This window comes from Echinops telfairi, unplaced genomic scaffold (assembly GCF_000313985.2).
Source record: "Echinops telfairi isolate 266 unplaced genomic scaffold, ASM31398v2 ScPeMD7_3533;HRSCAF=4204_0, whole genome shotgun sequence".
Classification (NCBI taxonomy): domain Eukaryota; kingdom Metazoa; phylum Chordata; class Mammalia; order Afrosoricida; family Tenrecidae; genus Echinops; species Echinops telfairi.
The window spans coordinates 22250567-22261939 of NW_022107431.1; the positions used below are offsets into that span (position 1 = coordinate 22250567).

At 40.5% G+C, this 11373-nt stretch overlaps 1 protein-coding gene and 1 pseudogene across 1 annotated transcript in view; one reads left to right on the plus strand and one right to left on the minus strand.

The window, feature by feature from the left end:
• Positions 1-10531, minus strand: part of RAB32 (RAB32, member RAS oncogene family) — a 21639-nt gene extending 11108 nt beyond the window's left edge. Inside the window, exon 1 of the mRNA XM_045294496.1 lies at positions 10507-10531. Within this exon, the coding sequence (XP_045150431.1) occupies positions 10507-10516 (10 nt within the window). The 5' untranslated portion in view covers positions 10517-10531. The remainder of the gene's footprint in view (positions 1-10506) is intronic.
• Positions 6785-8232, plus strand: LOC101644022 (annotated as a pseudogene).
• Positions 10532-11373: the final 842 nt, after the last annotated feature.

Here is an 11373-nt window from a genome sequence, read left to right on the forward strand (position 1 = left end):
ACAAAAAGCCTGTAAATAATTCAAGGTCTATTTGTTGACCTTTAGGAGTATTTCCTGGTTGAGTCTGATGGGGTGCCACATCCTGGCCCCAAAGTCTATTTTTGGTACTCCCTCAGGACTGCCTTTCTCTGCTCCCCTTGCTGTTCTGTTGCACGCCCTTAGTGTTCTGCCTTGGACACCAACTAATTTTTGTAATGAGAACCAATAAAGCGAAGCAATTAAAAAGAGAGAAATATAGTCACGGTACTAAAAAGAATTAGTCAACGTTCCATCATTTCAAGAGGTAGCATATTAGCAAGAACCAACGGTGCTGAAGGAAGAACTGCATTGAATGCACTGGCCAAAAATAAGACTCCAAGAACTGAGGGAAGACACACTAAATGATTCAGGAAGCTGAAGAAGCACTGGGAGGATTCACTTGTCTGCGCCAGGAGATTTGGAAGACAGCTACTAGGCCAGCTATCTGGAAGAGATCCTTATTTGTGGCCATTCCAAAGAAAGGAGAACCAAGAGTGTGCTCAAACTATAGAATGATATCACGGATATAACATACAAGTTAAAATTTTGCTTACTGTTTATACTCGTGTATAAGCCAAGTTTTTCAGCACATTTTTAATGCAGTTCTTGTGGTAAAATTAGGTGCCTCAGCTGATATTCGGGTTGGCTTATACAAGTATATATGGTGTGTTAGTCTGAGTACTTTAGAGAAACAAACCCACAGAAACTCATGTAAAAGAGAGTTTTAAATAAAGGTTAAGTGCGCATCAAGAAAACATCCCAACCCAGTGTTGCCCAAGGCCACAAGTCCAACATTAACCCATTAACCCACATGTCCAACACCAATGCATAAAGTCCTCCTCCATCTCACAAAACAGATGCAATGATGCCGCCTGCAGGAGGAAAGCCTAGTCAGTGAATGTGTAAGCATCTCAGAGCTGGCAGGGGTCTCCACATGGGTGCTCCAGCACCCAGGGCTACATCGAGGTAGGTCCTGTGGCTTCTTCTCAGAGATGTCTTGCAGGAAGTGAGCCTTGCCAGGTAAAGCAGGGAACTGGCTAAGGCAGCTGCACCCTGGTCTGACTATCAGAAAGCAAGAGACCCGAGAACTTGAAAGGCGAGGCTCACTGAGCCATTTATCCCTCCGCCCTTCAATTAACCCCACATGTGTTTATCGGCCAGGTTGGTACAATAAACTAACTACCTCCTACGGTAATATCATCTAACAAGTCTAGCAGTACATGGAAAGGGAAGTGCCAGAAGTTCAGGCCGGATTCAGAAGAGGATGTGGAACAAGGGGTATCATTGCTGACATCAGATGGATCTTGGCTCAAAGCAGAGAATATCAGAAAGATGTTTACTTGTGTTTCAATGACTATGCAAAGGCATTTGATGCTATGGACTGTAATAAACTGTGCCCAATGTTGAGAAGAATAGGAATTCTAGAACACTTCATTATGCTCATGAGGAACTTATACATGGATCAGGGAGCAGTTGTGCAAACAGAACATGGGAAAATGGCATGTTTTAAAATCAGGAAAGTGTGTGTCAGAGTTTTACCCTCTCACCATACTTTTTCCATCTTTATTCTGAGCATATCATCAGAGAACCTGGATTCTATGAAGAAGAGTGTGGCATCATGGTTGAGGAAGGCTGATTAACAACCTGCAGTATGCATGTCGATACCTTGATTGCTGAAAGAGAGGAGGAACTGAAGCACATGCTGATGAAGATCAAGGATTACAGTATGGATTATAACTCAATGTAAGGAAGACCAAAATCCTCACAAGTGGACCAATAGGTAACATCATGATAAATGGAGGTAAGGTTGAAGCTGTCAAGGAATTTTATCTTGCTTGGATCCACAATCAATGCTCATGGAAGCAGCAGTCAAGAGATTAGAAGACGTATTGCATAGGTCAATCTGCTGCACAATACCTCTTTGTTACTTTGAGGACTAAGGTGTGCCAGACCTAACCCATGGTATTCTCCATTGCTTCATATGCATGTTAAAGTTGGACAATGAGTCAGAAGAATCAATGCATTTGAGTTGTGGTGAAGAAGAATATGGAAAGTACCATGGACCGCTAAAAGGACAAACAAATCTGTCTTGGAAGAAGTATGGCCAGAGTGCTCCTTAGAGGCAAGGATGACAAAACTTCATTTTACATACTTTGGACATGTCAGGAAAGAGCAGTCCCCAGAGGAGGACATGTTTGGTAAAGCAGAAGATCAGTGAAAAACAAGAAAGCTGTCAATGAGATGAACTGACACAGTGGCTCAGGCATGGAAACAACTGTGACAATGGCACAGGACTGTGTAGTGTTCTTTCTGTTGTGCATAGTGTCACTATGGGCCGATGTCAACTCAATGGCATAACAACAACAATGCCAACCATTCCTTCCAGTGGCACTCTACATCTATTCTGGGTTTGATAATTTGTTGCAATGGCTGCACAGAACTTAGAAACAATATTCACAATGAAGGGAAGTTATTAGGGGAGTTAACATCAGAATCAGTAAACAGCAAGGATATAGTCATTGGTCCACAGCAACACCTCTCTTCAGGTAGCAACCATGTCTCTTTTTGTTCCTCAGCTTCTCAGCCTCATGGTCCTTTTGCCTCTAACTTTCCAGACCAGTAAGCCCACCTGTCACTCTTGCTCATGGTCCCATGGTCTCGGTGCTATTCCTCATGCTCTGACCCACAGTCTCCATACCAGTCTCTGGTGCCTATAGTCTCCACATCGGCCACAGAGATCTTCTGACAGTGCTCTTCTACCAGTGGTCTTGGGAAATCTTTGTTCCAGATTGATTTCATACACAGAGGAATGGCTTTGATGGAGGGATAGCTGCTTTCTTTTAGCAGAGCATACCCTCAAGGAAACAAAGGGTGGACTTGGTTAGGGCTTAATCCTACATTAATCCTGTTCATTAGCATAGGAGAAAACTCCCTCAAAAATGTGATTCTAGTCACTGGCATTAATTCCATAATTATAATACATTACATGAATAATTATGGCTACTAGAGACATATTAATTGACTATATCTCAGGGATATACCTTAACACAAGAAAACAAAAATACTCACAACTGGACCTAAGAGCAACATGATAAGCAGAGGAACGATTGCAGTTGTCAAAGATTTTATTTTACTTGGACCTACAATCAAATCCAGTGGAAGCAGTGGTCAAGAAATCAAGTAACTTGTTTTAGCACAAGACCTTTTAAAAGTGAAGAACAAGGATGTCACTATGAGGGCTAAGGTTCCCTAGATCCAACCAATGATCTTTTCCAATTGCCTCTTAAGTATGTGAAAGCTAGATAATAAATGTTTTAAAAGATCATAGAATTGATGCTTTTGAAGTGTAGTTTTCATGATGTATATTTTAGTATTGATGATGTATTATTGAATATGGACTGCCATAAGAGCAAAGAAATCTGTCTTGAAATAATTACAGCCTGAATGTTCCTTAGAAGTGAGGACAGTAAGACGTTGTCTCACTTTCTTTAGTTACTTTAGATAAGAGGAATCAGTAACTGGAGAAGGACATCATGATTGGTGAAGTAGAGGGTTGTGAAAAAGAGGAAGACCCTTGGAGGGAAAGATTGGCAGAGTAGTAGCGTAAGGATTGTCAAATTGGTGCAGGATCCAGAGGTATTTGGTTCTGTTGTATTTAAGGTCAAATATGAGTCAAATCCAATTAACGCCTAAAATCAACAAATACATACTTTAAAAATGCACTTGAAACCTTAATTATTAAAGGGGAAAAGATGCAAAGTTGCTGTATAAACATGTACAAATCATACTTTTAACTCATACTATTGCCTTTTGAGACTGAGATAAAATAAACCTATTATGTAGCAAAACCATAACAAAAGCGGGGGGGAAAAAGAGTACCTAAAGTAAAAGGAAAACAAACTGCTTTGGAGATAACAGTAGTATCACTAAGTAGTTCCCAAAATTATGTATTAACAGATGCTTGGCAGATCACACTCTAGATGTTTGGCTTTTGTTTTGTTTTTAAATTTGAGACATGTAGGATTTTAGAATTAGGTTATTGCCTAAGACCTATCTTTACTTAACTACTTACATCTTTGGTGGTAACTGAAAAAAACGAACAGGAGGCTTTAATCAGTTTAAAATCGGAAGTTATATCAAATTTTCTTACTGATTTGTGTCTAATATCACAAGTTTTAAAACTTTAAAATGGCAAACTTTTTCCTTTCTCAACTCATTGATTCAACCCCACTGCTATAGATTCAACTTACAGGTTAGGAGTCAAAATTGACTCGACAGTGAGTTTAGGACAAAGCAGAACTGCTCCACAGAGTTTCTAAAACAGTGAATGAATTTTTACAAGTTCAGACACAGGCTCATCTCTCTCCCAAAAAGCAGCTGGTGGGTTTGAACCACCAAACAGGAGTTTATGAGCCCAGTGTTTAATTCATTGGGCTACTAGGGCTCCTTAATGTATTCAACAGGAACAAGAAATACATTGTTTCTATACACAACTCTCCAAGGGAAAACCTTGCTGTTCATCCCAGGGATCAAGAGGTGATGCCATTTCTGAAAGTGATGTGAAACTGAGGAAAAGGAACTTACGGGTTGAGGAGGGCGTGGGAAGAAGGAACTGTGGAAGTCGCAAGCTTGCTCAGTAAGGTGGAGGGCAGGTGGAGTGCAATGAGAGGGCGAGTCAGGTGGCAGGTTGCAGCAGTCAACAGAACAATGGTTCTCAACTTTAATATAAACTATAATCACCCATTACTCACTCACTATCTACTATGCATTCGATGCAGTCTCATAGCGACCCCATAGGACAGGGCAGAACTGCTCCGGTGGGTTTCCAAGACTGGGAACTCTTGACAGGAGTAGAAAGCCCTGTCTTTCGGCAATAATCGCCCTCACTACTTGTTATATTGTAGATTTTCAGGCTCTCCCTCTTGGAATTCTGAATTGGTGAGGATGATATATTGCTAATGTCTACCCCCAAATCACTTCTCACGATTTAATGCTGCCAGTGTAAGTGAAAATGAAACAATGAATGTTCTAGTGTCACACGTAGCTAGGCATTTCTATTTGCTTGGATGACAAAGAAGGCTTAGCAGACGAGTGGGGAAAACCAGCCAGGGTGCCTGAAAACTTCTGGGTGCTGCCCACCAGAAGGTGCTCTGAGCTGTTTATCTTTCTATGTGAAAGAATCAACTTTCCCACAAAACCACCGTTTCTGAGGCCTTTTGTCAGAAGATGTCAAATCTATTTTACCCCAAGTGTTTCCTTCTACTACTACAGAAACTGAGCAGAGATATAGTTTAACATCAAGAAGCAATCTAAAACCACTACAGGGGGTGGAAAAGGGAAATATCTAGCTAGAAGTGAGTGGGGAAAAAATGAGGAAGAAGACAATGTATGCTTATCTGACAGGAAGACCAACAGAGATCCCTAAATTCAACGCATGCTATCAATGTACTCTTCTGTGGTCCGCTTCTCCCCAAAGACATGGGGGAATAACGTGTGTAAACAGTATCAAATGTGCTTTTCTAAATATAACTGCATAAAATTCGAGACCTTTCCCTTGATCTTTTGTCTTACCCTTCACAAGTCTCCCACATTTATATTTTTGTACCTTTTTCACCATTCACGATATTTCTACAGCAATGATATAGTTTCACTTAAACTTGTCGACTTAGCCTATTCTCTCTTACTTAAGTGTTGATTAAGTGTGAAATCCTCACTATTTTTAAGTATAAAGTATTCTGGGTATAAATCTAAGGCCTTTATTTATTTTTTCTTTTTAAGAAGAGAAGTGCTGATATTACCCCAGGCAACAACTATCTCTAGTCTCTCAATATATTTCAGTATGTGCCTTGAAATAAGATTAATTGAAAATTGCATATCCTAAATTTAAGAAAATTAGCAAGTCAAGATAATATATACAAGTATATTTTTCAAATTTGTTGAAAATTGTCATTATCTTTAATACATTTTCTCCACGAATTTTATGGAGCTCTCTTGCATGTAATAAGTAAAATCTCTCCTTAGACATCTTTGAAAATAACATTTCATCTCTGGAATTATGCATAGATTTAATCCAGGAGCTGTGCTCTGGAATATATATCAACAAATACCACCAGAACATGCAGAAAAGTCTACATTGTGGGTGCAGACTTTGAAAGTATTGGTAATCTCCAGTTCATGTGTTTGAGTTACAACAAAGTACATATTTCCTATGATCCTCCTTCATGAGTGTACATTTATATTTAATAATGTGTACTAAAACATTGTTGCAACATAAAAGTTGCTGCTATTATCATTCACAGATGCTCACTGCTAGAATTTACTGACCCAAACCCCTGCCAGGCAGCATGCAAAGGCATGGTTAACAGTGAGTCTGTGTTGGTTGTAGGTAACATAATGAATAGAAAATTGGCCAATGTTCAACTCTTAACAACCTACTATAATTGAATTGCACACGTACACAATAGTCATTACAACTCTGAGTTCACTGTTACAACATTGGCATTGACAAATAAAATTCGGATCTATAAAGATAGGGATAATAAGGGTCATAATGAAAATTTTGAAAAGAAAAAAAGGCATTTGCCTAACATCAAAATGACTTAATGACAGTCATTGGAATAAAACTCTGTCCGAAGTTGGAAATTACCTATACACACAAAAGAATAACGAAACAGACACGGTCGCCGCTACAGCTACCGCCACCGCGCGCTTTGTGCAGCAGGCTGGCCCGGGCGCAGCAGGGTCCTCGACTGGTGCTGCACCAGGGATGGTGAGCAAGGCGCTGCTGCGTCTGGTGTCTGCCATCAACCCAAGGAGGATGAAGCTGCTGCTGGGCATCACTTTAGTCACCTACGTTGCCTCTGTGTGGGGCAACATCGTTAATATGAGTTTTCTACTCAGCAGGTACATCCAGGAAAATGGCGAACTGAAAATTGAAAGCAGGATCGAAGAGATTGTTGAGCCATTAAGAGAGAAAATCAGAGACTTGGAAAAAAAGCTTCACGCAGAAATACCCTCCAGTGAAATTTTTATCAGAAAAGGACCGTAAGCGAATTTTGACCACCAGAGGTGCAGGCTTTGTGGGCTCCCATCTGACTGACAAACTCATGATAGACGGCCGAGGTGACAGTGGACAACTTCTTCATGGGCAGGAAGAGGAACTGGCACACTGGATCGGCCACAAAAACTTTGAGCTCATAACCACGACGTTGTAGAGCCCCTGTACGTTGAAGTTGACCAGATCTATCACTTGGCTTCTCCAGCCTCCCCTCCAAACTATATGTACAATCCTATCAAGACACTAAAGACCAATACAATTGGGACATTAAATATGTTGGGGCTGGCAAAGCGGGTCGGGGCTCGTCTTCTGGCCTCCACCTCGGAGGTGTACGAAGATCTTGAAGTCCACCCTCAAAGTGAGGACAACTGGGGCCAAGTGAATCCAATAGGACCCCGAGCCTGCTACGATGAAGGCAAGCGTGTGGCAGAGATCATGTGCTATGCCTATATGAAGCAGGAAGGAGTGGAAGTGCGGGTGGCGAGAATATTTAACACCTTCGGACCGCGCATGCACATGAACGACGGGCGGGTGGTCAGCAGCTTCATCCTGCAGGCCCTCCAGGGGGAGCCGCTCACAGTGTATGGATCCGGATCTCAGAACGAGGGCATTCCAATATGTGAGTGATCTCGTGAACGGGCTTGTGGCTCTGATGAACAGCGTCAGCAGCTCCGTCAATCTGGGGAACCCTGAAGAACACACGATCCTAGAATTTGCTCAGTTAATTAAAAACCTTGTTGGTAGTGGGAGTGAAATCCAGTTTCTCTCCGAAGCCCAGGATGACCCACAGAAAAGAAAGCCAGACATCAAGCAAGCAAAGCTGATGCTGGGCTGGGAGCCCGTGGTGCCCCTGGAAGGAGGCCTAAACAAAGCCATCCACTACTTCCGCAAAGAACTCGAGAACCAGGCAAATAATCAGTACATCCCCAAACCCAAGCCGGCCAGAATCAAAAAAGGACGGCCACGCCATGACTGAGGGAAGCTCGCTTCTCAGGTGGGAGCCTTACTGTTTTACACTTGATGGGCTGCGTCTTTGTTTGTTTTCCTTCTTACTATTTTTATTTTTTGAAGAAAGACTGAAAACAGGTGTCATGAAGAACAAAACTGGAATTTCATTCTGAAGCTTGAGTTAACGAAATGGATGTGCCTAAAACCTCACCTCCAAAAAAACCCAAAAAACTGCTGATTTTGCCTTGCACTTTTTAAATCTCTTTTTACATGTAAAATAGGGTAGATGCATCTTTGCATATTTTCACATTTTTTATCTTGCCGTGAGAGCATATGTTGTGACTGTCGCTGACAGTTTTATTTACTAGTTTCTTTGTGAAGCTGAAAAGGAACATTAAATGGGGTGAAAATGCCGATTTTATTTATAAAAGTGGGTACTTAAAAGGAGACGTTATACTATGCATAAAGAGAAGACTTAGCGGTGTTGCCAGGTGGGTGGCACTCTGACATTTATTGTTCAGGCCGATAAAAGAATTCTGTTTGAGAGTTTTATGTTTCTTTCAATCCAGGATTTGTCCGAGGTCTAGTTTTTAGTTGCATACTTGACTTTTGAAATACTTCTGTTTGGTTATATCATGATTACGGACGTTGGTATCACTACTGTGTCGTGCTGCGTGTTCTGGGAGAAAACAAGGTTAACCTAATCTTGGTTAACAGTGGATAAATATGCTATTTTAATAAAATATGGAAATTAAAAAAAAGAATAACGAAATGAATTTTAAGAGGTATATATCTTAAAGATACTATGCTTCACAAGTATAAATGTTTTAGTGGAAATTCTGAATTGATAACAAAGAGGTTAATTATTAAAAATAAGCATACACTATAAGCTACAGGCCCTAATTTAGGTATAACTATAACATTTGAAAATTGAGAAATAATTTTTTTTGCTACTCTGCAACCAGTGTACTTATCAGAATTTGGAGACATCTTGGCTTTCACACCAAATGCTATGCTTTCTTGCTGAAGTTACTTAGACCTCTGAGTGTTTAGAGTCTAGAGTACAAGGAGAAGAAGAATGGTTAGGAGAGAATTGTTTGGTTGACTAACTGAAAACAAATTCAAAGTATGTGTCTTCCCTAGCCAGAGTATCTTTCAGCTTAAGTGTGCTGACCAAGCCTAACAAGAATAATGACATATTCAAGAAGGAAAAATAGCAGGCATATTTATTAGGGGGATTTCCATGAAATACAAATACCCTCTTATGCTTATCATCATACTTGGGCAATTATGATTACACATTACCAACTACGGTAGTCAAAGGTGTTTCAAGATTAAGGAATTAAGAACAACTTAAGGAAGCAAAATGAGATAAGAAGTTCTGTCTAGACGTCGGCACAGCAATTTAACTTGATTAAAGTTAAGGACTGGCAAGATTTCATGAATTGGATTACTCATGTAGTCATCTAATAATAAGCACTATGAAATGCAGAATTCAGACACTACAAATAACTACATGCAAAATAACTCCTCAAACCCAGATTTTTCTTATTTAAAAGAAACGTGAATATGAAAAGTCCCTGGCATGTCCAGTCAGGAAAGTGCCAGAGGTAAGATTCCAGCTTCGCGTTCATGAAGGGCAGTCAGCTCTGAAAGAAGAGGAGACCACAAAGATAACTGGCAGTGTGTAAGATGTAGTGAAGAAATCAAGACCAACATTAACTTGGGATAGATATTAGGAAATGAAAAGTAAATGTGTTTAGTTAATTAGCAATGTCTGCCAAGCATGCATTTTATGCTTGGGAAAATAGTGCACGAACTTCAGAACAGGTTGGTTCCTATTTGGGTTTCAATGGCCCAAAGACAATAATAGTTGCTTCCCACTCACTTTTTATACAGAATTTTTATTTTAAAAAGGAAATAAAGTAAACACAGACAAAGATTATAGTGCACGAGACCTAAAAAGACTTTGTTAGGTTTTTTGTTTCTTTGTTTTGATTTTAGGATTTAGCCTAGACCAGCCACTTAGTATAACTGGAATATCCTATATACAGTAGTAGGTTGATGGTAAGTATTAAGTCAAATACAAGGTGACATCAAAAAGATGAAGGGGTACTATCTTACAAGAGGGAGATGAGAAAAGGCTAACTGATGTAGGGCAGAGCACTGGGAGGTTGGACAGGTTATTTAAGCGGTTGGATGCAAAAATCACGGGCTGAAAAGTAAACTCCCACCTAATTTAGAGTAAAGAGGATTAAAAAAAACCTCAATTCACTGCAGTGCATCCCATTTATCATTTAAGAGTTAAATACCAAACTCTCACATGAATAAGGCAGAGTCAACCACTATCCTAGACAAGAGCTTTAAAGTCATCTTCCGAGAAGCTCATGGCTACTTTGAGGCTTTCTGGAGAATGACTGTCACATGTTCAAACAACCTTTACAACTCATGATCCTGTCAAGAGAAAGGCAATTCATACTTACTACTGTTCATAAATGTTATGTGCAAGAGCAGGCCGGAAGTATTTCAAAATCAGTATCTGACTTGAAAAGACAACTTTTCATTTTGGTTTTCTGTAACTTAAAAAATAAGAAGCTGAACCCGAAGCTAGTGAAGCCCCCTTCTCTGAGGGATTGACATGCATGCTTTCTTGCCACACAGTTGAGCAAAGAAATGGGTTTTCACTCTACAATCCTTTCTCCAAAGCAGTACCTGTGAACGGAAAGAGCACTCCACTAGCAGACGACAGACTTGTTCTCTCCTCTCTGTGGCCACCATGGGCCTCAAGTTTACCATCTGTCCTAAGATGCCCCTCAACCTGGAACATTCTCCCATTCAAAAGTTCTATTAAAGACTGGGCTTTTTTTGTATAGATGTTTTCATTTTTATTTACCAGTATTTCTTTTTGAGGTCAAAAGTTATTTCAGGTATGTTTTTAAAAAAAAACATTTTATTGAGGGCTCTTACAGCAATTGTAACAATCCACCAATCGCGGTTAAACCGGGCACTTTGGTTACCATGGGCTGCTTTCAAATTTCCCCAAAGTTTCATAATTCCCATCTTGCAAAATCCCCACATCTGTAATAACACAGTTTCTCTAGTCAGTGTCATGCTTCAGCAGGCATCCCACCCACCGCCCCAGCCAGGACTGAACTTTCCATACATTCGAGTATGGAGCATGAGTACAGTTCTTAGAGAGTTTTAAAAAAATAAAAATGCCCAAAGCCAAGTGAGAGCAAAATCCAGAGAGACCACCTTTCGGAGAGGGGCACAGGCAGGGCTGCAGGGGCTCAGGGAAACGTTGGCTCGGTGACCTGATGGTCGAATGAGGGCCAGGCGTTGGCAGCACA